This window comes from Centrocercus urophasianus, unplaced genomic scaffold, assembly GCF_019232065.1.
Source record: "Centrocercus urophasianus isolate 14NV4802_14NV808 unplaced genomic scaffold, USGS_Curo_1.0 seq_11, whole genome shotgun sequence".
Classification (NCBI taxonomy): domain Eukaryota; kingdom Metazoa; phylum Chordata; class Aves; order Galliformes; family Phasianidae; genus Centrocercus; species Centrocercus urophasianus.
This window is the reverse complement of record NW_024884253.1, coordinates 10572975-10600907: the sequence shown is the minus strand read 5'-3', so window position 1 is coordinate 10600907 and position 27933 is coordinate 10572975. Positions and strand designations below refer to the sequence as shown.

At 40.1% G+C, this 27933-nt stretch overlaps 1 protein-coding gene across 5 annotated transcripts in view; it reads left to right on the top strand.

Moving 5' to 3' along the window:
- FER1L6 (fer-1 like family member 6) overlaps positions 1–27933 on the top strand; it is an 83378-nt gene that overhangs the window by 25563 nt on the left and 29882 nt on the right. For 4 of the 5 annotated variants that reach the window (XM_042835291.1, XM_042835299.1, XM_042835281.1 and 1 more), the window contains exons 4-22: positions 443–497; positions 572–703; positions 1021–1083; positions 4857–4935; positions 5961–6117; positions 7211–7397; positions 10552–10744; positions 11705–12051; positions 14113–14221; positions 15512–15692; positions 18940–19060; positions 19604–19704; positions 20363–20453; positions 21208–21324; positions 22253–22405; positions 23699–23885; positions 24662–24786; positions 26448–26582; positions 27144–27293. In XM_042835291.1, coding sequence (XP_042691225.1) covers positions 443–497; positions 572–703; positions 1021–1083; positions 4857–4935; positions 5961–6117; positions 7211–7397; positions 10552–10744; positions 11705–12051; positions 14113–14221; positions 15512–15692; positions 18940–19060; positions 19604–19704; positions 20363–20453; positions 21208–21324; positions 22253–22405; positions 23699–23885; positions 24662–24786; positions 26448–26582; positions 27144–27293 — 2683 coding nt within the window. The remainder of the gene's footprint in view (positions 1–442; positions 498–571; positions 704–1020; positions 1084–4856; positions 4936–5960; positions 6118–7210; positions 7398–10551; positions 10745–11704; positions 12052–14112; positions 14222–15511; positions 15693–18939; positions 19061–19603; positions 19705–20362; positions 20454–21207; positions 21325–22252; positions 22406–23698; positions 23886–24661; positions 24787–26447; positions 26583–27143; positions 27294–27933) is intronic. The other variant, XM_042835307.1, reaches the window with a different exon arrangement.

Genomic DNA, 27933 nt, shown 5'->3' with positions numbered 1-27933 from the left:
TAGAGAAGAAATGTGCCATCCTATTTTCATGTCTTATGAAAAGCAATAGGAAAACGGAATAGACCAGTTGCCCTGTGGCACTGTTCTGCATGAAACTGGTGTTGCACCTTGCATGTTCTAATGAGAGGCACGAGCAGAGCGGTGCTTGTACCCATCTTCCAACAGGAGAGGAGGGGATATGTTGATTTCCATGTGCATGGCCCTTGCCCATGGACAGCTGCAGTGGTTCAGATTGTGATGCAGCTGCCATCTGATCACAGGTCTGAGCCCTTGGAGCCACACGTCCCTCTGGTGGTGCTTGAATGACTGCTGGTGAAATCAAGTCTAACAAAGCTATGTGCCAAAAACAATAACAGCTTAGTGACAAAAACTCTTTGCAACATGCATCCAAGTAGTAGGTCTAGCCAGAGATGCCTAATGAACTATTTTGTGGTTGACACAGGGCAAAGCTGGTGCCCAGAATTCATGAAGAGGAGATGAAAACCCAGAATTACCAGGTGAGCAGGGGGTGGCAGCCCTTACACACCTTTACGTGAGCTGGGAAAATATGTGTTGTCCTTGCTCCCCACAGATTGCCATCACGATCACTGAGGCCAGGCAGCTGGTGGGTGAGAACATCGACCCCGTAGTAATCATTGAGATCGGTGATGAGAAGAAGCAAACAACAGTGAAAGAAGGCACAAATGCTCCCTTCTACAATGAGGTTGGTGCTTTCTTTTGGGGAAGACATTTTCTTCAATGGCTCTGAGATATCTCCACTTGGTGGCTTGAACTGGAATGGACAAGTTGGTAGAATCTGCATATCTGAGCAGGAATGTCTGTTCAGTAGCAAAGGGGTCTGGGCTTTCCCTTTTGTCCTGGGAACAAGGAAAGCTCTTTGCCATGCCCACCGCCACCTCTCCAGCTCCCAGATTTTATTCTCAAGGCTCTGTGGGGTAACTGAAAAAGCTAATCCATGATGCTGACAGTGCTGCTACCAGCACAAAGATGATTCTGACCTGCTGTCCCCTTCTCCCACAGTACTTTGTGTTTGATTTCGTTGGACCACAGGTGTTTCTGTTCGACAAAATAATCAACATCTCTGTAAGTACCTAGGAAAGCCCAGTACAGTAATAGTATCTGTGTCATTTTGGCTCTGAATGTTTCTTCCTAATGCAATTAAAAAGAGAAATAATGTTTGGTACCAAGGGTGCTATGAAAGCAATAGAAAGTGTTGGAAGAGGAAAGGAGAATGGAGAGGAAAGGAGGAAAGGCAGCTGGCAATTATTTGAAGGAAAGCAAAGCTAAACATAAAGGAAGATGAGGTGTGGATTTTCAGGGACACACATTGCTGGCTTGGCACTCTGTGAGACAGAAAGATAAACTTCACCTTACAAAATTTACAAGATCATAGAATCATAGAGGTTGGAAGGGACCTCTGGAGATGAAGGCCAACCCCCTGCTAAAAGCAGCTTACCTACATCAATTTGAGTAGGAAAACATCCAGAACCTTACATGCTCTGTTGGTTTTTTTTGTTTGTCTTTGTTTTTTTTTCCCCAACTTTACTATCAGAAGTCCCATCACTTGGGATGAACAGTGAGTTGTTGTCCTAGTCCCAAATCACTGATTTTCCTAAAGTGCCTTGTCCATTTCAAGAAGTACACCAGGAAATGGTGTGTTAGCTGTGCTTGACAAAGTCAGGTGATGCTCAGGAGCTACAGGAAAGCACAAGAGCAAAACCTTCTTGAGATGTTCAAAATGTTCTTGCTTTGCAGAGCTGATTATGAAATGTCTTTTCCTGCTACGAAAACCAAAAATCTTCATTTAAAAACGACCATCTGGACATCTGGAATCCCAGTGCTGGTAGTAAATTGAAAGAATCCTAAGCTCAGATCCACTCAATCACATACACATCTCAAATACATGAAATTCATACCTATGCAGGATATCTGCAGATCTGACCTTCACATATCCCCAAGGACAGAGCTTATTACAGGCTGACATTGTTCCCTCTTCTGTCTGGGAGTAGATATTGTATAACCGTTAAGATTATATCACAGCATATGGCCTTCATAAGTTCTTCTGATGTGATAGCATGTAAGGACAATACTGACACATCAAATATTGTGAACTACAGCATTTTGGAAATGTATAGTAATTTTTCTACAAGGTATAGTCAGTCTTCTGGAACTCATATTCTTTACATACTACTTACATATCTCCAGTGATGGACAGGAATATGCCAGCTTTCTGAGTGTGTTGATATGTGAGGGATGTGACAGCATTAACTGGTGTCAATCTGCATAGCTTCATAGGGCTCAGAAAACATTTTGATATAAACCTGGTGAAGGTGAAATTAAAGAAGGCATCCTAGATAAAAATGACATTTTAAAAAGAGAATATTAACATAGTACAATGCTCACTGATGCTACTGAAATGAGAAATTCTTTACTTTTCAGCACAGTTTCAAAGAATGCGACATGTTGGGATAGAAATAAATAAGAAAGGAAATATACATTGGGAGAGATGGAAAGCTTCAAGGCACTTGCTTAGCATGAATATGACTTAAAGAAAAACAAAGATTAGTAGCTGCCATTATCAGCAATCACTCATGCAGTGAATCCACATAATCTGTGAAAACAAATTCACATTCACATGCATCTGGAAGCTCAAGGAAAGCAAAAAAGATTAGTGCTATTTTTTTGAGTTCAGCCTTTCAGCTGCATCCAGACTCTGAATTTGAGAAGAAAATGAGATTTTCCATTTCCGAGCACCCACTAGTGAACAGATACTTTTCTCCTTTTATATTTTCCAGTACATTTTAGAAACCTTGTAGTAATGTTACGGTGCGATTGAGATGCCCCTTATGCTGCAATACTGAAATACTCCTCGGTTTAACACTCTTTATACTTGTCCTCATTCAGAAAATCTAAAGAAAGTTGTCTCTAGTCTGGAAAGATACAAACCTTTAATGTGAAGTGTAGATGTGATGCTCCCTTCCAGGGAAGGCGAGGCGTTTGCTATAAACTTAATGCTTGCATACTTTGCTATCATAAAAAAAACCCCTATGCTTGAAAAAGTACCAGGAGAAATACAGAGCACTTAACAGAAGCTTTAAGGTATTCCCTCAGCGGTTAGAAGTGCCATAGAGGGCATTCATCCAAGGACAATCATGTTTCACACAGCAAACCTCCAGATAGAGTAGTGAGGGTTACACACCTGCTGTTTGAATACCTTGCCATACCCTGGAAAGAAAATACAAAGAGCAGTGAGACAACATCATGTCAGACTTAGGCACACCCCCTCCTCTTGTTTCCAAAGTCATAAAGCAACTTCAATGTCTTGATCATGGAAAGCCTACATCCTACTTCCCCATTCCACCTACCCTTCCTGGTAGGACAGTAGATTTGGGCAAGCTTCTGTTCCCATGCAGTTCTTCCAAAACTATGATCTTGTCACATGGCAAGATGAAACAAACCAGTTTTCATGGCTTATTCCACCATGGGTACCTTAGTCCAGCCTTGTCAGAGCAAGGCTGCAGCACTGTGATGGGACCTGGTGGCATAAGGGATTGAGAAAAGCAGCATCTGTGCATGAAGCACTGGCTTCACATCGACCCCTCTCCTACACAAAGTTCAATTAGTTTTTAAGCTTTAATCATAGGGTTGAATAAAATTTCTCCTTTGTCTTTTGATTTTTCTGTCCTACTTCAACACCTTCCATGATGAAGTGAGGTTTTACCAAGGACAGGTGAATGTGATCCCAAAATCACAGTGGCACACTAAAGGGTAACACAGAAAATGAAGTCACATGATAAATCCAATGAAAAATCGCTGAAGTCCAGTGTCCCTGACATGGATGTGCAACTCCAAAGTCAAAGTATGAAGTCTTTCAAATTCCTAAAATGCTCTCAGATATGTGAATATTTATCTCCAAATTCTCAATTTCACTTTTGTGAAACTAAGCCCAGGGATTAATTTGCAGTTGGACCAAGATTTTCTAGATGACTCAGGCTGTTTTCAGAAAGCATTTCACAATTGAGGAGTGAATTCTAACCTTGTCAGCTATTCTGGTGAGAGGCATATTTTTTAAAAAATGCACTTCCAGAGCCAGTATTCCCTTAGAATATGTTACTAGCATCTGCCTTGCCTGTAAGATGGAGCACACAGACGTATTTGAAAACCAAACACAAAAGTACAGAGATGTAGGAATTATCTGACAAAGGAAAGTTATTAATCAAATTTGAGTTCAACTGAACTAAATGAAATGCATTACTTGCCAGGAAGGCTAAGGAGACAGACTCACTGGGACCTGCTGCCATCTCATTTATATCCACATCACTTCTCTGACTTCATTAATATGGTGGGGGTTAAATCAGGACTGAGTCTCTTTGTTTAATACATGTTGAAATGCTGCAAAGGCACACTTTAATTCTTTCTCCTGTGGGTGTACTTGGTTCATATGACAATTCATAGATGAATTGCCACATGACACAGTTTCTGCAGCCTAATGTGGAACCAGCTGTGCCCCATGTTTCTAAACTTATAATGATTTATTTAAATTTACTGAGATAAGTAATGTAACTACATCTACTCTGAAGACATATCCATCTGATTCCTCTTCTGGGAATAAACCTTCTTACACATTCTGGGATGAACCTGGGTGATTCCAAATGAATGCAACTGAATTGATTTCAAAATCTACACAAGGCATGAGGGAAGAAATTCCAAATGCTCCCTGTATCTGCAGCTATAAGCAATCATCTTCACGTGCTGCTGAATGTCACTGTTTACTACCTCTAAACCAAATGTGATCTTTAAATTGCTCTTATGTTGATAGAAAAAAAAGAGGCAGTAACACTGCATTTTCGTGACAGGTGATGCACCATAAGCTGATCGGGAGTGTGCTGATAGGCTCCTTTAAGGTAGATCTGGGCACGGTGTATGCTCAGCCAGGTAAGTGGATTCCTGCCTGTTAAACCTGTTAAATCAGTTGGAAGGAAGGAAGGGGGAGGTGTGTTGCTTTTCCACTTATATGCTTGAGGTGTATATCAAGGGACAAACTCAGCTGGATTTCTGGAAGGTTTGTCTTCTTATATGGATGACAGATAACCAGACAAAGCTGTTTCTCTGGAAGGAAGAAAGTTCAGCACTGATAACATCTTGATGATCTGTCCTTTGCTAGAGTCAGCATTTAATTATTGGGTCAGAGTGGGCAGCTCAGTGTTCACAAAATCTGAACCTACCTGTTCGTTACCACCTGTGCTGGCAAAAGGGGAGGGGAGGTGGGGAGAGAGGAGAAAGTGTGGAAAAAATTGTGAGGAGAGCACATGGTAAGAGGAGAGGCAGACCAGAAAGGGGGAGAGAAGAAGGAAGTGGCAAAGAGCTGACCATGGCTCCACTCCATCTTCAGAGATGTCCAGAACTTACTGAAATTTGTAGTTAAGGAAAGATTACCATTTTTATCCTGTTTTTACAGCCATCTACAAAGTATGTATCTTTTTCTCTTCCACAGTTACTCAGGGACCTCTTTAAAGTCCTTTCTAACCTAAGCCATTCTATGACCTGATCTCTCCTAAATGGATGCATATAGACCACTTGCTGTAGGTGTTACACAGATACAGCATCTAGAGATGTAACAGCAGGGCCATTCAGGCCACCCTCTTGCTGCAAGAGGGTAAAGAAATCTTCAGACAGTTCTCATCAGAAATCAGGTCATTCTTAAAGCCTCAGCCTTAGTTCAGCTGCTGAAACCTTACCCAGCCTTCCCCTGGTCTTCAGTCATTGATCCTAGTAAACACTGATGAAAATAACCTTGTTCCCAGTGAGACCTACATCAATTCTCTTGTCTTCCTTTTTGGTCACATAACATTTTATATCCTCAAATCCAGCTGAAAACACAAATGATTGCAGTGCCCTTGACGCAAATGGAAAGGAGCAAGTTTTGCATGTTTTGGTGTTTAAGTTTGTCCATCTTGCAGGTCACCAATTTTGCGACAAGTGGGCGCTTCTCACAGATCCTGCTGATATTAGGACAGGAACCAAGGGATACCTGAAGTGTGACATCAGTGTGACTGGGAAAGGCGACACGATACAAGCCACACAAAAAACAGCTGATACTGAGGAGCAGATTGAAAAGTACTGCCAAGAGTTTCTTTCTTACTGCATCCTTCTTTACTAAGTACCTGAAAAGTCCTCTGCCCTCTTTTCACTCCTGTCATTGCTAATACAGGGTTAATAGCTGAAGTTATCATATGCCTGGCTGTTCTGATGTACTGAAAGAGAGAAGTTTTGATAATCCTCTCAAATAAATTGAAGTCATAGTCACTTATAGCTGACAGAGCTGACCAAAACCTGTGGCTAAGTGCCAGATTATCCTTGATAGAAGATTCATTGATTTAATCAGTTGAAATACTTTTGAAAAGCAATGAAATAAGAAGAAAAAGCGTGAGAAGCTATTACTTCTTATCTATCAGATATGTGCATATTGTATTTTCCACATTCTTAAATAAACTCACATGCACTCTCCATGTAAAATACAGAAATTAAGGTGGTAACAAGCTGCCAGTATACTTTAGATTTTACAAAAGCAATGTTAATACTGACATATAGGACCAAGCTCATGAAGGGCCACCAAGATATGGAATTGGATTGCATGATCTACAAGGAGAGCTGGGAAGATTCATTACTTGAGCCTTATGAAAACAAAGGGGGATCTTACTGCTGTCTCCAGCTGTATAATGAAGAGGACAAAACTGGATTATTTTCAGAGTAGAAGAATTAAAGGCTTTGGATACAAGTTAGAACAAAGGAATTGCTGAACATAAATAAATAAATTTATATATTTTGTACCATGAAGGTGATTAAATATAGCAGAGGCCAAGAGAGAGCAGGTCGAAATACTCAGAATTTATCAGACACAGTGCTGAGCAACCTGATCCAGCTAGACCTGTTCTGAGAAGGGTGTTGAAATAGGTAATATCCAGAGGTCACCTACACATGACGTTTTCTGTGCTTTTAGAAGCACATATATGTCACACAGGTATGTTTGCTGAATAATGGTGTATTATTTTCTCATAGTAACCAGAAAATGCTGTGGTTCTGGAGATCCAGAAACAAATTTATACCCCCTTTTTTTATTTATACTCAGAATGCAGGCTAACTTGGGATAACAATTTTGGAAAAAAAAATCACTTTCAATTTTAAAGAAGTGTCTTCTCTTTCCTTTCAGGAATCTCTTGATCCCCAAAGGATTTCCATCTGAAAGACCATGGGCCAGATTTTATGTGAGAATTTACAAAGCAGAAGGACTTCCAAAGATGAACTCTAGCATCATGGCAAATGTCACGAAAGCGTTCATAGGCGACAGTAAGGACCTTGTGGATCCCTATGTGGTGGTCATGTTTGCAGGTCAAATGGTAATTGGGATCCTCTTGATCACAAATGTAGGCCTTCTTTCTTGCTAGCTGTATAGTAAGCAGGCAGTAGAGAAGACGTCCTTTAATTTTTTGTTGTGTAAAATGTGGAAAACACAGATTTATTTCAAAGAAGGAAATTTTTCAGTTCTTAAATTATTCAGGAAAAAAAAGTGAAATAAACTCTTGATGTCAGCAGAAGAAATAGTATCATTCTCACAGCAGTAGGTTGGAGTCAGGCAGCAGTAGGGGAAAGCAAATTCTGCAGATTTTTTACAAAAGCATCAAGTTACAAAACAGCAAATTATGCAGTGTGGTATTAAGTCAGTCCAATATTCGGATCTCCTTAAAGTGAAAAAATGAAACAGGATTGAAATCAGTAAAGTAGGTTTAAACTGGATTAAATTGAGGGATCCAGTTCCCCTGTTACAACCATGACGGACCATGTCAAGGAGCTTATTTTGATTATTGACGTTTTGATTATTGACCTAAATAATGAAAGAACCTAACTGAAAATTATTTAAAAGCAGCAATACTTTCTGTGTGCAAAGAATCCCTGGGGAGAGAGAGGAGGAGTATATTTTATCCTCTAAAGGTTTTAGACATGAGAATAAGGACTTTTGTGCTGAGTTCATGTTTTGCTGTGAATCCAAATGGTGAAAGTCTGAAACTAGTATGGGTTAAAATGATTGGTCAAATGTGTGCGGTTAGTTCAGGGTTAACAGAGATCTGAAGAAAACACAGGAATGGGTCATCAATGTGAGTCTGCATGCTAGCATGTCAAATATGGGTGTAGCTCATTTGGACTTCCTTCCTTAGTTGTTTTCATCAAATGTGAAAACAGAAGGCTTGTTGCTGCTGTGATATGGTCCTGCCATCTTTTGCAGGCTAGGAGAAGCTCCAGTTTATATCTGTAGCACACAGATATGTGCCTAAAGCATGAGCCACAGTAATCATATTTTAAACTAGATAAATCACCTAAATTAAGGTAATACCATTGATACATACAGCCTGGCAGCAGTAATGAATTTAAGCTTTTATGAGACAAAATGCATGGCATTACTACCACCAAGATATTTCAAAAGCCATTTTAAGATGTGCATTTTGTAGCATAAACATAAATGTCTGGCTTCACAGATATGTTTTGGGCATAAGGGTCCCAAGAATTAGGAAAGAGAAGGAAGGGAAGAGAAATAATTAAGAATTAAAGAAAGAAGAATTAAGAAAAGGAAAATCTAGAAGGGCATATCTGGAAGAAGACTGAGGTATTCAACAATTTTTTTGCCACAGTTTTCACTAGCAACTACTCTACACACTGCCCTCAAGCAGATGGTACAGAAGGTGGGAACCAGGGGCACAATGCCTCTCCCACTGTGAAGATCAGGTTTATGAGTGCCTGGGAACCTGAACATCCAAAAGTCTATAGGTACTGATGAGATACATCCCAGTGTCTTGAGGGAATTGGTTCATGTAATCACCAAGACATTCTTGATGATGTTTGAAAACTCATAAGCAGTCAGGTGAAGTTCTTGGTGACTGGAAAAAAGGCCAAGAAGATGACCCAGGGAACCACTGACCTGTTTGTCTCAACTCACCTCAGCGCCAGGGAAGATCAAGATTCCAGGAGGATAACTCCTGGAAGCTGTACTAAGGCACATGGAAGTGAGGGAGGTGATATGGGATAATCAGCATGACTTGAACAAGGGCAGGTCCTGCATGACTTGCTGCTTTTTTTGATGGTGTAACCATGTTGGTAGACAAGGGAAGAGCCACTGACATCCTCTATCTGGACTTCGGTAAGGCCTTTGACATGGTCCCTCATAATGTCATTCTCTCCAAATTGGAAAAATATGAATTTGATGTGTAGACTGTTTGATGGATGAAGAACTGGTTGAGAGATTGTACCCAGAGAGTGTTGGTCAATGGCTCAATGTCTGGACGGAGATTGATGCTGAGTGGTGTCCCTCAGGGATTAGTACTGGCACTGGTGTTCTTTAACATCTTCATCAACAACATTGACAGTGGGATCAAGTGCACCCTCAACAAGTTTGCTGATGACACAAAGCTGTGTGGTGTTGTCAACATATCCAAGGAATGGGGTGACATCCAGAGGGGCCTAGACAGGCTTGAGCATTGAACCAAGGAGAACCTCATAAGGTTCAACAAATTCAAGTGAATTGTTGTGTCCTTGCACCCGGGTTGTAGCAACCCCCACTATCAGTATAAGCTGGGGAATGAGAGGATAGACCACAGCTCTGATGAAAAGGACTTGGGGGTACTGGTGGATGGGAAGCTGGACATGAGCCAGCAATGTGCCCTTGTAGCACAGAAGACCAACTGTATCCCGGACTGCATCAACAGAAACGTGACCAGCAGGTCAAGGGAGGTGATCCTGCCCCTCTGTTCTGCACTAGTGAGGCCTCACCTGGAGTACTGCATCCAGATGTGGAATCCTCAACACATGAGAGATACAGACCTGTTGGAATGCGTCCACAGGAGGGTAAAAACGATTTAAGGGTGGAACACCTTCCCTTTGAGAACAGAGAGCTGGGGCTGTTCAATCTGGAGAAGACTCCAGGTAGAGCTGATTGCAAATTTTCAGTATCTAAAGGGGAGCTGTAAAAAAAAAAGTGGGCAGACTCTTTAGCAGTGTCTGCTGTGGCAGGATGAGGGAAAATTATTTCAAATGAGAAGAGGGGAGATTTAGACTGTATGTAAGGAAGAATTTTTTTTATGATAAGGGTACTGAACACTGGAAGTGCCTTAAGAGTGGTGGATGCCCCACCCTTGGAGCCACTCAAGGTCAGGCTGGACCAGGCTCTGAGCAACCTGATCTAGCTGTAGGGTCCCTGCAGGGGAGTTGGACTAGATTGCCTTTAAAGGTCTCTTCTAACTCAGAAGATTTTATAATTTTATGAATTAGATTTTATTCTAAGGTGTGCTGTGTGCAGCTAAGAATCCTTAAGCCATAATGTGGTCTGTTATTAGATACTGAGGGAAGAAAAAAGCTAATAGAAAAAGCAGAAGTACTTTCAACACAGAATATTAGTACTTAAAAATTAACTGGTGAAATGTTGCTGAGTGCAATTACAATACTCACTGCTGTTCTCAAGAGTCTAATCCCTGCAGAGTTACATATGCTGGACTTTCATTTCAGGGTCGGACAACTGTGCAAAAGAATTGTGCAGATCCTGTATGGCATGAACAGATTATCTTCAAGGAAATGTTCCCCCCACTTTGCCGAAGAGTCAAAATCCAGGTCTGGGATGAGGGCAGCATGAACGATGTGGCCTTAGCCACCCACTTCATTGACTTGAAGAAAATATCCAATGAACAAGATGGTGACAAAGGTAAAGGAAAAATGGCTATTCCAGAATATGCCCCTATGGTAAAATCCAGTTGTTTGAGATCTGAGCACTGATTAATTCCATTTAGGGATTCCCAGTGTTCAAGTAAACATCCACGTCTTTTGTTGTTCTCAAAGTCCTTTTCGTTGTTTAATTCAAAGTTCTAGGTGTATGGTAGTGTGCTACTTCCTTACTTGGCATTAATTGGTACCTTCTTTGTGACTGGCAAGAATTTTTTCCAGACCATTAGGGATAAACTGATGTAAGTTTACAGTTTGTACCAGTATCTCTTCGGCAATGAAAGCAAAAAGTGCACACCATAGGCAGAACAGGCTTCTATCCTGGAAGAGAAACGTGTTTTTGTTAGCACTCAGATGGGTGCTACCACAGCTCAAAGCGGTACCAGGTTTACTTTGTAAACCCTCATGTATATGAAACTCACTGCCTTGAGTCTTTTCACTGATGACTGAGCACGTCTCCAGCCTAATTTATACTGTGTTATCACAGTATGGAACACAGTCAGTTGTCTTTGGCAATTCAAATTTGTATCTGACTCTTTCAACCAAAATCATATGACAAATCATATAAGGTGAGAAGTGACATGGGCCTGTGAACAGCAAGGTGAGAAAGCCTCTGCTACCATGTCCCAGTCCTCATCCTTTGGGAGCAAGGTATTTTCTTCCAAGAAGTTTGATAGGTCCTATGTTCCCAGCACATGAAGCATGAATATCTTCTGATAAAGAACTTCAGATTAACGGAATCCCTGGTTGAGTATTAACAGCAGCTACTGAGTGCCTAAGATTTGCCCTGCAAAACAATGATCTATAGAAATTGATCCATACCTGCATGGAAATGGAGCCAGGCTTGGCTTTTGGAGCATGAGAGGCAAACTTCATTGAACAGACTGCCAGGAGTGTGTGCTAATGCCTAATGGAGATGCCATAAAATGTGCTTTATTCCCAGGGTTCTTGCCTACCTTTGGGCCTGCCTGGATCAATCTCTATGGCTCAGCCAGGAATAACAGCCTCATGGATGACCACCAGGATCTTAATGAAGGTTTTGGAGAAGGGGCATCTTTCAGGGGGCGTCTCTTCATTGAGATTGCTGTGGAGATACTTTCAGGAGGAGCTCGTGAGTCAAAACTTTCAAGAATCATCAAGGATATCAAGTTGCCAGCTAAAGATAAAGATAAAGCAGCCAAAGGAAAAGACAAAACTGACAAAACGGGAGAGGATGGAAAGTCAACTTCTCCTTCAGATAAGACGAATTCAACTGAAGTGGAAGTTGAGCCATTTGATGCGCCTTCAGAGGTTGGTGTGATATTAAGAGATTGATTGACACATACCCCTGAACTTCTGAGGATGGCTTTGATTTCTATAGTTGCATTTAGATTGTGTAGTGCTGCTGTTATATGCTCCCCTCTTGCTGCCCCCATAGTCTTGCCATCTTCTGATAATAAAGCAATTCAAATGGAACATTAATATGTATCTGAAACTCAGAGAAAAGTACTACTTAGGACTCGGTTTCCATAAAACTTACCTTCTGTATGATCAGTTCTTCTGCACTGTCTATATCTATGTATTCCTATTAGAAACATATGAGGTAAAAGCTGCTAAATGACACAAGTCAAGGAATGTGTTGGCAGAGAAGTTGGATGGATAACTGCAGGCCAACATGCAAGTCTGGGCCTGGTCTTGCTTTATGTACCTATCTAGCCTTAAATTGCCGTGGCCCCTCTGTTCTTCTCTGAAGACTGTAAAAGCAGTGACATGAGAAGAAATTTATTTTCATATAGATTTTCCTCCACACAGAAGAAATTCATTACTGTAAGAGGCTCAAACAAAGTGGCTTTAGCTGCTAGCTAAATACTCCAGGTAGAGGAACAAACCCTGCGGTATTACAAATGAATATTAATTGCAGTAATAAGGATTTCTTTCTGGCAACTGTGCCTCAATTTCCAGTATGGAATGAGTAAGAAGTAGCAATGTAACACAGTGCTGCTAGATATTCTTTTGTTTCAGCAATATTTCATGCTATAATAGACAAAGTAATTGTATTTCATCTCTCTGAAAAGAAAAGCGGAAAAAGGAGCTGTTACAAATAAGTTGGAGGATCTCATAGAGCCTCTGGGACAACAGGGGCAAATTACCTGGCTCCACGGGTGAACTTTGCTGACTGATTCCAACAGCAAGAAGACATTAAACATTTGTTATTTGCTTTCTTTGTAATGGGAGGTAAATGTGTGTCACAGTCTCTGAGCCTCAGCGTTAGTAGGCACACTTTGCTCCAGGTTCATACTGAAAACAATCAAAGTGCAGAGAAGCTTCTCTGGAGCTGCAATCTGCATGTGAAGTTGTGTTTGGTTTGAAATGCTGCTAATTCTTTTGTTGGAAACATACACCCTGTTGCTGTGGATAGCAGAGAGTTATTTTCAAAAAGAAGAGACTGTGGGCTATGTCAGAAGCTGTTTCTGCTTTGCAAAAGGCCGGGAAACTAACATTCATATATAGATGATTTTTTAATCATTTCCTCACTCTGTTCAAAAAGATCCTCATTCTGATCTTGCCTGATGGGCTTCAATAACTGATATTCATTTGAGGAGATCAGTAGTGTTTGTACTGGGGAGATTGTGGCAGTCAGTATATGAACCTGGGAGAACGTAAGCCATAAAATTCAATTCATTTGAGTTTAGTCTTGACTTGGAGTTAATAGGTTGCTTTGTTGACGGCCCAAGAGGACTCAGCTGGCTTTCATTGAATGGATCTTGAATGAGTTTATATAGAACAAAACTGAGTCTCAAAACTTCTCAATAAGTGACATTTTTTAGTGCCTGCTTCTGTGTCATGATTGTTTGGTTCCTGTGCTTCACTTTATGTGAAAAGCTGACAACACAGTTACCAGTGTCTGTGCTGTGATGCTAGGGAAGGCCAATAACCCCCCAGGTCGACACCTTGATAATGCAAACACAAGAGCAGTAGGTTAAAGTCACTCCTGAGGAACAGAGCTGGGCAAGCAGCAAAAAGTGCCCTTGAATTACCAGAAACTTACAGGTGGAATGGTGGTTTAAGTGTATGTGGAAATAAAGGAACTATGTAAGAGACTACTGGTGAAGAAGGACATGAAGTGAGAAGAAATTACTTTTATGTGACCAACTGATATTACTGGACACTGTTGATACAACCAAAGTTATTCATGTTTTTCTCTTTTTCCAGTAAGAGCAGAGTGGTATTACTTCTCACTGACAATCTCAGGATGCTAGATCTACAACAGTTAACACAGCTGCTGGATACTTGTGAAGTCTCTGTGCTGCAAAAGAAGAGTAGAAAGTAAAATAAATATCTTTCTTTTTCTGCCTCCTTCTTCTCCAACAGATCTATGGAGAAAAATCTGAAGAGTTCCTCCTCTTCGGGACATTTTTTGAAGCCACAATGATTGATAGGAAGATTGGAGACAAGCCAATAACCTTTGAGGTTTCTGTTGGTAAGTGTGTTAAGTCTTCTCTAAAGAAGAGAGGATTTCTCACCTGCATGTGGACACTATGTGCTACAGAGTGCTGTGTCTCAAGTATCACCCTCAGAACAAGGCTTACAAGTTGGAATTAAACCCTGATTATCAGGGCAGCACATGGGTAGTGCCATGCTCATTCCATACTTAGAGTCTTATTGCAAAGTAGCACCCTGACACTTGCCATCTTTGTGCCTGTGTACTTTGGTGTGCTCAGCAGTAAGGATAATTGTGCAGGGAGAGATTGCTCTCACTAATAGAGCAATCAACGAGTGATATTGATTCATGCTGAAACTTAGCAGGAAGCAGTGCTAGGAATAACAAGAAACTCATTTTGTATAATTGGTTGAGAAATGATACTGATTTTTGTATTCTTGTTTGAATTACTGCTAAAGATGAGTCTGGCTCTGATCTCAGGATATGAACATCTGCCAGATACATGTGCAGTTGAAATTTGGATCCAAATTTGGCAAATGATCTTTAGTTACATGAAGGGCTGAATCCAGAATCCAGACAGGGATGCTGTGTGGGGTGACTCAGCACATCCCTCTCCTTTAGTGAATCTGTTGTGCCTTTCTTTAAGCTGTAATTACCACTTCCATGGATACACAACTTTCCCAGTGCTGATAACTGCCTTTTAAGGAAAAATCTTATCGGAGAAGATGATTGTGTTACTGGCAGAGTATTCTAGTGTCAAGCATGAGGCTTTGGCCTCAAGGTGTTGTTCTTACTAAAGGTCCCTTTGCAACCCTTACTTAACAAAAATTGCTTAGCTGAAAATGAGCTATAACGCTTCTGAGATCAGGCTCTGTAATTATCATCCACATGTTGCAAAAGAGACATACAGTTACTATTTAAGACAAATATACTCGGGGTCCTGGGTCTAGAAATATTAGTGACAGTATTGATTTTGTTCTGAGTTTCTTTAGTAAAAGAATTCCGAAAGAAAATTGTCATCCTCCTGCGGTGTTCCTGTGGGTTAGGCGTTAGGAGGCAGAGGATCTCTCAGTGATGGGCCTTGGTATTCTAGATACCTATTGGGTAGGGTTGGTAATGGAAGCATGGTTCTGGAATCTGAACAGACATTGGGATGAACATAATCAGTCAGGACCTTTCTATGCTTTGGTATGTCAGGAGCAGATAATGATAAGAGTGGAAGGACAAAGAAGTTTCACTAATATGAATATTCTTCCTCTTTTTTAAACCTCATTCAGGTTTACCATCTCCTTGTTAGTCATCTCCTCACTTGTAATCCTGTGTCTCTAGGTAACTTTGGCAAAGTTACTGATGCAGTGTCAGCAGGAGCTGGAGGGAAAAAGAAGGCACGTGATGAAGAAATGGAAGAAAGCCTACTACATGATAAGGACGATGAAATGTGCCATAAGCATGGAGTACCTCTGGCATCCACCACACACCCTGAGAGGCCACTAATCACAGGTGGGAACAGGTGAGGATCTGTGTTTTAAGGCCTCATCGTACACAAACTTTGTTCCTCTTTTATAATCCTGTGGGACTAATTAATAAACTATAACAGCATTAAAATGATTCTGTGGAATTAAGGCTTTCAAAGAAGATCTCTGTGCATCTTTGATTACATCTTTCATGATAATAAATTTGCCAGGCTTCACTGCAGTGGTCTGTATCCAATTTTTCAGTATTTTCTGATCTTGGCTTCATGGGTTCTTCAACTTCTGGTGATTTTTAAAAGAGCTGTGTTATGCCAATTATACTTCAGAAAGCCATAAGAAAGAATGCATCTCCTTCAGTGCTGTCTCTGGTTTAGGATGCATATCATGATCACAAGAAGCACCTATCGTGCCATCTCCAGCAGTAGAATAACACATCGGAAATACTGACATGTGGTCAAGACAGAAATAGTTTCCCAAAACACTTTTGAGAGCTAATAGTGATAAATGTAGATTAAAATAGCAGGTAGTAACAAAAGAAGAATGGAATGGTCCCCTTAAAAAGAAAAAAAAAAGATATCGAAGAAGGATGGAGCAATGGGTAAATATATGCAGAATTCTTCTTGTTTATGAACAGAAATGAAAATGTTTAATTCATTCCAAGGATGCCAATAAAAAGTATTATTTTCTTTGTTACTTTGGTAGGTAGAACAATCCATGAGACTGGTGTATGCCAAGACTAGATGGTATCTCAATGTGTAGAAAGCCATGCACTGACAAGTTTACAGATAAAAGGACCAGGTGGGAAATTTGAACCTGGATCTGTTTGGTTTCTGGGCTTCCCTAGAGTTGAGAAGTGCTTTAATCCTTTCCTTTGATTGGAAGTTCAGACAAATTAAATAAGATGTAGTGGAACAAAACAAATAAGAAAATATAGGAAAATATCGTAGCAGAATTTTTGTTTCTGTAGCTAATGAATAAATTAAAAGTGCAAACAATTTTTTGATGTAAAGATATTTGCCTCTCCTTGTTAAAAAGACTGCAGATTTTTCTACATGCCAGGTTATTTATCCTCCATGAAAGACTTTGGGACTTTCAGTTTTCCCTTAACAAGAATTTAAAGAATTGTTGAAAAAGAATGAATAATTCTTCAAATATGCTATTTTCTTTAGGCAACATTAACCAAGTTTCTCTCATTAAAAGTCTCTGTTTCTCAAATTTATATAAAATGCAGCACTTTCTTCCCCTTCTGTTCTATCTAAAGCAGTTTGGCCAGCCAAACAGATACTAAATACTGACTTTATGTCTGTCACCTTTTGCTGGAATTTTACTGGTCTCATCATTGAATGTTTTTAGCATTAATCAGTATTTAATGGGATATCCAATATTTTAAATAAATTCTGTGTCTTAGAATCATAAATGAACAATAAATGAACAATAATCATAAATGAGCGAAAAAATGATAGCAAATGTGTGCTTTGGAGAACAAACCACTCTCTAAGCATGAAGAACAATAACACTTATAATGTAGACATCACAAAATTGCCAGGATTTTTCTACACTTCTATTAAAACGTGTGAGATGGGTACACTGAAAAATCAGTTCCCTCAAATTCTCATTGAACAGGTAATAGACAAGAGAGTTTTAATTTCCATATGAGTGATTTCATGCACATATAATTTTCTTAATAAATTCCATGAAAGGACCCGTGAGCTCTGAGAATTTCTGGTCGAGAAGTTCTGACATTGAGAGATAGTTGAAATTTTGTTTCTATTCAATATCCCATAGGACAGTAAAATTGTAGAGGTCATCTTCACATTTTTTGAACAAAAAGCTCATACACAAAACTGCTAGGGTTATGTAGAATGTAGAGTTTATGGATAGGGTTATCGGGAGCGACAGGTGATTTGGTTCCTGTGGTTAGGTTTAATGCTTAAACTCATGGGTGCAGTTCTTTCTGAAATGGTATCTGAGGCACCCACAGAAGTAAATGTGGGAGACCCAGACCATTCTGGGCCTACAGGAGCATGCCTAAGTTTGGGCAACTGAGAGTCTGGGGTTCTGGATTTCAAGCACAGGTGGTCAGAATTTTCTAAAAATTTGGTTGTACTCATATGGATGGAAGAAGTCAAGTCTTCCTACCAAGTACAATCTCCTTTCTGGGTACCACAGCCTCTCCCAAAGGAGAGGAAATGGAAAATGCAACCATTTATTTTCTGCCAGTTGCTGAACACGGTGAAGAGCAGAGGGCTCTGGAGAATTTGTTCTTTATTATGTGGAGAATTAAATTCAGTGGAAAAATTCTTCAGGGCCACAAGATGAATACGCACTTGAAAATAACTCTTTGTTACAGCCTTTTCTAACTGCAGAGAATGTATTGGTGGCACTGGATTGAAGCCAGTCCCAAAAGAACATAAACCAGTTTACAGAGTTTTATTTCCATTAAAAAGCTCTTTGCTGTCCTATTGTTAATTGCTAAAGTGATGAGGCCTCCGGTGTAATGTCCAGTATGGCTAAATGTGATGTTTCATAGCACTATAACATTATATAAAGTGAGGACAATGTGCTCATCAGGTACGTAGCTTTCGCATTGTGGCTACCACAACTCTAATCAAAACACCAGGCACTGTGCAGGGCATGTGCTAGTTTGCAGAGACCCTATTTGTGCTGGTAGCTTGCTCATCTTTTAGTACAAGACACTCTTTTAAGTATGCACCAAAAGAATGTAGCTCTACAAAAAAAGCCAATACCACAACTTGGCCCTAAGATTGGAAGTGGGAAAAGAGGGAGCTCTATCACTGAGTTATGAGCTAGGTATCACCTTTACTGAGGATTTGCCAAGATATGTCAATATTCAATAGCTATTCATTCTGAAGAAACTGTCCCATGAAATGAAAATGGTGTTGAATCCCTGCCATGCCTTTCCTGCCAGGCACTGCACAGTTTTTATTTTTGCCCTTGGTTTTGCTGTACGTTGCACCCACAAATGTAGCAATGAAACTGTGTCTTCCCACCGTTATCCAAGTTTTTCAGACTTCTGCATGCCTCTTTGCCTGACTTTTCTCTCACTCTGGAAAGTACTGAAGTTAGAGCCATTAACTTCAAGTTTTTCTTTTCAGGGATCTCACAGGTAGCATGTGATCTTGTGAGTAAGTGGTACTTCTGTTTGTTCTTCCTACCTATTTACTGCATAGCTCATGAGAGGAAACCAAATAGCTTCTCATTCCATCGCCTCGCCCTGAACTCCTTTCTCACTTTTATGTTCCACCCTGTACTTCACTTCTACAGGAACTATCAGTACTTGCCATATGATGAGAGGAAGCCCTGCATCTGTGTCAGGAGTTACTGGGGTGACCAGACCTTTCGTCTGTACTCTTCTAACACTCTTGAAAATATGGCAGATCACCTGGTAAGTAGCAACCAAATTCCCAGGCTTAGATGTTCAGCAGAGCATGACAGTGAGATGTCACTTCCCCCAGAACAGGCCTCTGCAATTTACCCCAGCTGTGTTTCTTGCCATTCAGCCATTTATCTTAGCCAGTGAGGACTGACTGCAATTCTCAGTGGCAGTGGATGTGAGAGTAGAATTGTGCCCAATAAATTTTGAGAAGTTAACTCCAGCATCTTGCTAAATTTAAGCAGCAAGGCTGCAAACATAGCAAAGGAGAACTATGGATTTTCCTCCTAAATAGAGGATAGTTTCCCACCAACATTCAAAGGGTGGAAGCAGATCAGCTTCCAGCAGTAGAAGCATGTTGTAGGGGCTGGGGAAAGGTCAAAGCAAGCCATGCTGTGCACCAAGCTTTTTGTACATCAAAGGTCCTGTTTTATCACTTTACAAACTCACCTCTCTCATTCTTGCTAGTGGTACAGTGAATAATGATGTCACAAGAACAGCAGAATGACAAAGAACCCTACTTTGCATAACAACATTTTCATGTGTTTTTCTTAGGAGGAATCATTACTGCAGGTAAAGGATTTGATCAAGATTTCAGAGATTGAAGCTGAGGAGAAAATGAGGATGACCCTAAGTGATTTCATCAATCAGAGCAGGTAAGTACATTTACTAAAGGAATATATAAAATTGGCCTTATATGTTGTGGCCTTATATGTTGGCCACAAATTCAAGACTAGACAAGGAGACTGATGATAATAATAGCAAAAATAGTACAATAAACTTGCTGGGACATATATATTTGTTTGGCAAAGGGCTTCCCAAACTGTAGTTTCTGTTTACACAAAGAAAATATTTTATTGCTACAGTCAATACTCAGTATTTACAGGAGACTACTCCAGTCATATACATATTATTTTGGCCTTGTGGACGTGATAAAACATGTGGGAATAAACAAAACTTACTGCAGTGTGTGATAGATTTTCTGCGAAAATGGGCAAAGTTAAGATAAAAACAAAGGATTTCACATGTTGGGATAAATCCTCCAGTGGGTTCTGTGTCAGACAGTATGACTTGACTCAAAATAGATATGAACCTTAACTTATTAATTCTTTGAGGTCTGGTGAAGAGCCTGGAGACTCTATTCTTTGAATCCTGTAGGCACTTGTTATTTATTTTAGACAGAATTTCAGTGTCTCCGTCTTCTGAATCATGCATTGCAGCTGGCAGGGAGCATTTCATTAACATCTATGTAAAAAAAAAAACAACAAACAACAACCCAACTCAAACCAAACAACTGTCATTGTTGTGTCCTAGGGCCTTCATGAGCGTTGTTGAAAAGAAGCCCAAAGGGTTGAACTACACTACTTTGGACAAAAAAAGACTCATGCTGTTCAGGCAAGAGCTGGTACGAGTGTTTCTACTACAAGCACGGATGCAATGATGTTAACTGGAAGCTCATGGTTTCTACGAATATTAATTTCTATTTGATTTCAACCACAGAGTGCTTTATAATTAACATGAATATATAGTCTTAGAACATTTTTTTTTAACAAAGCTTGTTCCCACTGTGCTTTGTTGTAAGACAGCCTGAAATAATTCAGGGCATGTTTTTAAATACAAATAAGACATCATAATAATGAACTGACTTTTCTTTACTCTTTAAATGGGATGATGCTGAGTTCGGTAGAATAATACTAATCAACATTGCTGTTGGATTTTTAATTATTGTGGTGGGGCTGAGCTTCAACACTAGTAGAGCCTGGCATTTGTTATACTTGGACATCTACAGACAGACATCAGCTTCGGCGTGTTCTTGTGTGTCCTTTCCGTTGTTCTACATGTGTTGTTTTGGTCATTTCTACATTTAAAATTTTCCTTTACATTTACCCTCCCTTGGGTGCTAGAGGGACATTAGTATAAGTGAACATCTGGACTAGGCTAAGCCGAGCACAAGAATCACCTATGTGTTTTTCCAGATTGAATCTATTGCCTATGAAGATGGACTTAGAGCCATCTTTTGGCAAAGTACATACATAAAATAAGCTCTATCTTTGTGTCTATCTTTTCTTTCTAAATTGCATCTAAGACTGTTTTTGTCGTCTGTGTCCTGTTCAAAATACTTTATGAATAAAAACACATGTTGTCATTCCTGATTGCAGGAAGCAATGTCCAGTGATGCCAAAGGAATTGTTCAGCAACAGAAAAAGATGTCATTGGATGAAATGATACGTGCAACTCAGATCTTTATAGATAAAATACGATTCTTGGTTGATGAGGTAATCCATACAGAAACTGAGATAAATTTGAAATTTAATTTTCATAATCCAATGTTATTAACAAATCCTCATCTGACCAAAGAGTCCTCCTTTGGATGATTGACCTTAATTCTGTTTTGCAATTCACGGAGCTGTTAATAAGCTGGAGTAGGAAACACTGAGTTAAGTGGTATTGAGAAGATTCGGTACACAGATTTGATAGTTTTAAAAAAAGGCCATCCCATTTGTGCCCTTTCCTGGTAGAGACAGCCTGCTTTCTGATCCAAGTTCATGTCTCCACTTGTATGCCATAGTGATTTGAACTCAATGGTCTCTATATTATACTTGACTGTGCAGATACTGTTTAGACATACTAATAAGCCTTAGAATAATAGAAGGACAGCTGCATTTGGGCAGGCCAAATCCAGCCAGTCGAGCATTCTTTCTGCATGCTGTCAATGCTAGTAAGCCAAACAGGACTATGGATATTCCAGAGCTCATAGAATCATAGAGTCATGGAATTTCTCAGCTTGGTAAAGACTTTAAAGATCATCAAGTCCAACCGCAACCTAACCATACTACCCTAACAGGGCTTGTGTTTGGCTTTGGACCTCTTTTTTTGTCTTGTAAGATGAAGTTGATGACATTCCCACGGGAGGCACTTTCAGCTTAAACAGTTTATGGGTTAGTGGCTTCCTGCAGTTTTAGTTTCCTCTGGAATGATCTGCAGAGTGGGTGCTCCTTAAACACCCTGCAAAGCTCTCTACTTTTAGGTCTGCTTATGAGTGAAAATACAGCTTGCAAAGCATGAAGTGACAGCCTTGTTTATTCAGGGTATACACAAGAGAGGTAGGGGATCTGCACTGGGTAGAGTATTTTGACAAAAAATAATAGTGGTGGCTCACAGACAGAAGTCCAATTTAGTTCACTATTCCATGTTGTGTAACAGCCACAGAATACAGTGCCTGATGTGTTCATCTGGATGCTCAGCAACAACAAGAGAGTTGCATATGCAAGAATCCCTGCAAAATCCATACTTTATTCCCCGGAGAAAGATCAGAAAGGCAAGGACTGTGGGAAGATCAAAACCCATTTCCTAAAAGTAAGTCTGGGGTATCCTTTGATCATAGCTAATGGCTGAGGAGAATTTTCTGAGGTATTCAGGTTTCTTATTTCTTTTTCTGAGGTATTCAGGTTTCACCCAGGGACCCTGTATTTCACTTGTTTATTTTTGTAATATACTAAAAATGTATACATGTTTATATATGTCTTCTGTTAATATTTACTTACGTTTATGCTTGCCCTTCTTTAAGCACTGCATTATTTCCAAGCTTTTGGTGTCAGAGTAATTCACCATTACTACTTGCCAGATTGATTTTATAGCACTGTTTATGTGTAGCTATATGCATAAATAGACACTTCTTGGCTGGCAAAGACATCACAATGCAGTGCATGGAAGTTAGGAAGAGAATGGTGAGAGCCCAGCAGGCATGCAACTTAGTAGAAGGGAACTAGGTATTCTGAGCTAAAAGAGCAGTTGCTATTGAAAACATGACTAACTTTGTGCAATATATATATATATCAATATATATATATAGTTATTCTGGAATTACTCATCTTGAAGGGAAGTCAGAGTGGATATTATACATCTACAAAAGCTGTGTGCCTAATAATGTCCAACAGTGGAATATTATGCAGTGGAATTGTTACTATGGCCAGAAGGAGAAGTCTGAACACAGAAGGCAATAGGAATGCAGTAAAATTATTTTTTTGTGCTTTTTTTTTTCTTTTTTCTCCATCTGGGGCAGCTGGGAACACACCTATAAAGCATAGCTAAAAAGCAGCTGGATAGAAATATCTAAGCTCCTGATAGTTGTCACAGGAATTTGTTAAACACAATACTATTTGCTACATAAACAAGCAAACAAAAAATGAAGTGCTATAATTCGTCTTGCAGCTCCTACAATATCAAGAACGACCTTAGGAATAGATAATAATAAATACTGAGCAGAGCTAGATGTAGTGTGTAAGGTAAGGAAATAGTCCTTGCTTGTCAAGACTAGTAATGTTTTATGCTGGAATATGTGTTCTGATTTGCCCAGTGAGATAATATCTTTATGAAGACATGGGAATATCTACTGGAGGCCAGCAAAACTGCATGTAATGTGAAGTGGGCTGAAATCTGGGAAAAGTAGGTTATCAACTAGCACTAGTGTGCTTATAGCTATTCTGCACAAACGCGGTAGTAACCAGTGCGTCTTTTACAAAGTTTCAACCAACTACTTGTTTCTTCCCTAGGAATCACAGAAATTACTTGTGCTAAATGGGTGTTAGGGCCATTCATAGTGAAGAAATGCCATTTTTTTAATTTTTAGTTTTAATTTTTATTTTTAAGCTACCTGGCAAGCGCCCATTGGGCTGGACAGTGCAGGCAAAAGTGGACATCTACCTATGGCTTGGACCTACCAGCTACACCCAAAACATCATGGATAATTTACCTGTAGGATACGAGATTGAAATACCATCCAGTGCCAGCTCAGGGCACAGCATGGTGCCCTCCTCTGCCTGCCTGCGGTATAAAAGTGAGACACTTTTTATTCTCCATAATAATAGTGAAAGAGGTCTTGTAAAGAAACAGGTGGTCCCCAAAAGCTCTGATTCAGAGGGATGGAAGATCTCTATTTAAAGCAACTGCTCTGAATTAATCACAGCTCAACAACTTTTGGTTAAAAAAAAAACTTGTTTTATTGCTGCTCCTTGGTTCTACCACTTCCAATTTGCAAGTGTCAGGGAAAGAAAGGACCTGTTTCCTAACACTTTCTATTCCCTGTACTACCAGTCTGTTTCCTTGCAGTGAGGAAGCATCCCTTAGTTAATAGAATCGTAGAATTATAAAAGTTGAAAAAGACCTTTAAGATCATCTAGTCCATCCCTACCATGCCCACTGATCCATGTCCCTCAGTGCCACATCTTCACATTTCCTGAACACCTCCAGGGATGGTGACTCCACCACCTTCCTGGGAAGTCTGTTCCAATGTCTCACTACTCTTTCTGAGAATAGTTTTTTTCAAATATCCAGCCTGAACCTCCCCTGGGACGACTTGAAACCATTACCTCTCATGCAACCACGGTTACATAGGAGGAAAGACAGATCCCCACCTCTCTACAACCTCCTTTCAGGGAGTTGTAGACAAGGATCTTTTTCAGAAGGATGTGCCTTTTCCCACCCTCTTCTACGTGGACTGCATTTCTGAGGGTGCTGGCTGAAATAGTTGCATGGCAAGTGCTGGATCTTCCCCTATGTGCTGCCTCATTTTCATGATGCTGATGTTTCTGGTTTCTTTTTGCAATGATGCAGCCGTGCACCTCTTCCAGCTGAGAGCCCACATGTATCAGGCGAGGGGGCTCATCGCGGCTGACAGCACCGGACTTTCTGATCCTTTTGCAAAAGTTACTTTCATGTCACACTGCCAAACCACAAAGGTGAGTTGCAAAGTCCTCTGTAGTAAATGAAAACTCTTTAGTTGGATGGTTATTTTTTGTTCAGTTAAGGCACAAAAAGGAAAAATCTTGGTTTTGCAAAGAGATGCCTAGCAAGAAAAGTTAGATGTCTGCCATTAAAAGACAGTTTCTGAGAGTTCACTTTAAGCAAAGCAAAAGCATAGGTGTAGTCACTGCTCAAACATGAGGTGCAGTAATGCTTGTTTATTTTAGCTCCTTCAGACATCAGATTGTCTGGAGTTACTGGGCCTTTGCAGCAAGCAAACATCTTTTTCTGTATATTTTCACTTTGAGCCTTTGTCATTGCTTGATATGAGTATGAAAAAATATCTTTCCTTACAGATTTAGTGTAATAATTAATCAAACAGTGAAGAAGACCTTTGTATGACTTCTGTAGCCATGTGTGGCTTAAATGCTGCAAAGATGTGCCCATAGGAAGTGATCCCACTTATTCCTCAGGCATTTTGGGGTGCAAGTGGTTGCCCATGGACATCTGAAGAAGCATCTATAGAGAAGTGGGAACTTCTTCACAGCTTCAGCTAGAAGAGTTGAAGTACAAGCTTGAAAATGTCCTAGAACGTAAGGAGTGACTTTCAGAAGTCCTAAGCCCTCTACAGCTGTCTTAAAGTAGGGCCTGGAGTTCTGAAACCTGTGACACAACCAGAATTTACCTCAGCAAATATGGTATCTCTGGGATAGAAATGTTTAAAATCTTCTTCTCGTTTGAATTCTTCCCCCCAAAAATTCCTCAGAAGACTGACAAGAAGTAATTAGCAGGTGCCATAAATACTTCTACTGAATGCAAGAGTGCAGGCTGATCACCAAAAGGCAAGCGGAGTAGCACAAGTATAAAAGGGCATCTATTTCCTCTGTGGTCTTTTGAGTTTGCTGACCCTGTGCTAGATGGGAAGACCCTGGCCTAGAAGATAACCAATGCTCATTTCCTGAACCAAGATGACTGACCTAAAGTTCTCTGACACCTTCTCTTCGGAAGAAAGTGCTGCAGCACATGCTTAAGGGAGAGGGAAGTAAAAAGCTTTCTGTGCTTTAAGCACCTGTTTGTGCTCCTCTTGCGTCAAGGATATAAATTGATTTTTTCCTGTAATGTAATTCTAACTTCTAATAGAAGCTTATGAGTGAAGTCAGTGAGGTTAGTGTTTATATGCAACGAGTTCAGGAAAGTAGAAGTTGGCCAAGGGAAGCAGTAGTTTACAGGCACAGAATCGTTATTTATTCACTGCTTGAATAAAATATTGTAGCCAATAAATTAACTTGCATGTATTTAGAAGACTTTCAGCCAAGGATCAATAAAATGAAGTCAAGAGCCTTTTTTCCATCTAAAAGAGCGATAGCAGGATATGAATAGTTCTGTGGTTGGCATTTTTTTCCCTCTTTAAATATTGTCTTTGTTAAATACATTTCCCTCTAAGCCAGTTAAAACATTTCAAGTGATGAAATGCTATAAGCATCCCTGTAAGTCAAATTACTACAAATTAAAAATTATTATTATCTGTGATTAAAGTGTTACATGTCATTACATTGAAGCAAAACAAGGTTGAAAAAGGTGCACCCTGCAGAAGTGAAAGCTGTTCTCAGTTTTGATGTAATGTATAGGTTACTGAACAGTTCTTCTTTTTCATTAGATCATTTCTCAGACATTGTCCCCTACTTGGAACCAGATGCTGCTCTTCAATGGCATTGTGCTTCATGGGGATGGGGAGGAAATCGCTCAGTTCCCTCCAGAGATCGTCATTGAGCTGTATGATGACGATGCAGTGGTAAACCTGAACTTCTTCTTAGGAAGAAACCCAGACTGTTCCATCTTTCTGTCAGTGTAAAGGCAAAGCTGCGCCACTGTAAAGACATTAAAAGGCAAATTGTCAAATAACGTGGTTAACCTTGTGAATGGAGCTCAGTGCTACAATAGTTTGCAGTTTAACATGTGAAAACAGCCCTGAGACTCAACTTTATGCCCTTGCAAAGCTATGACTTCATTTTTCCTAAGTGAGGACTGCTTCCAAAAACTGGCTTAGAGCAATAAGAAGAATCTTCTTATCTACTGTCCTTGCACACATCTGTAAATATTGTAACTGTGTCTGTGGAAATGTGAGTTTATTTCTGGCAACTCTGGCACAGTCTCACTGGCTAAATGTAGCTGAGAAACCTTGGATGCCTTGAAGAGCTATTGACTACTCAGCACCACCCATACCCCCATTGTCATAGCTGCCTTGAATTTTCATTGCTGTTTACTTCAAGAGAAAAGCATTATTTTTACGAACATTAATGTCTATATCATTTTCATTTCATGTGTCTTTGACACCTGTATTTCCTTTTTCTAGGGTAAAGCAGAATATATTGGGTCTACAGTGGCTGCGCCAGTGGTGAGACTTGCTGACCACAAGTATGAACCACCTAAGCTCTCTTACCACCCAGTGTACTGTGGGAGTCTTTCTGGAGGAGACATTCTTGCTGCATTTGAGCTCTTAGAGGTAAACTAGACTTCCTGGACCATTGGATTTTACACCATGGGAATTAGGGGAAAAGCAGCTGGAATAGTTCATAAGCAGTCTTTATCACTCCCTCTGTCATGCCAGGAAACAGGGGACACTGCCCATGTACAGTGATCAACTCCTCCTGTGCTCTGTGCATCATTTGCCTCTCAGTTGTCCTGCCCTAAATTGTACACCAACTAGAGAAACAAATATTAAACTATCACCACCATTGCAATGACCGGCTCTTTGGAGAAATGTGTGGCACTGATTTAACAGCTTGAAAACACTCTCAGTATTGCTCTCTCACTTAGAAGAAGAAAGCAGTGAACAACAATAATTGGATAAGGGAAACTAAGTTTCCTGATTCTCGTACATAGTGGGAGAAATGTTACACTGTTTTCCCAATAAGTCAGAATAACTCTGGGGCTGGCCCAGCAAATACACAAGTGTGGTGTAACGTGCCTGGGATTTCAGGCCCCAGAGTATTTGCAGAGCCACTGATTGCATAAATCTTTTCTCTGCTATGAACCTATGACAGTTGAATCTCAAATCGGAAATGGGAAAGATGTGGAGCTCTGTGATACTTTAACAGATATTCCCAGGATAAAACAGGCTTTTAAGCATGATGGACTAATTG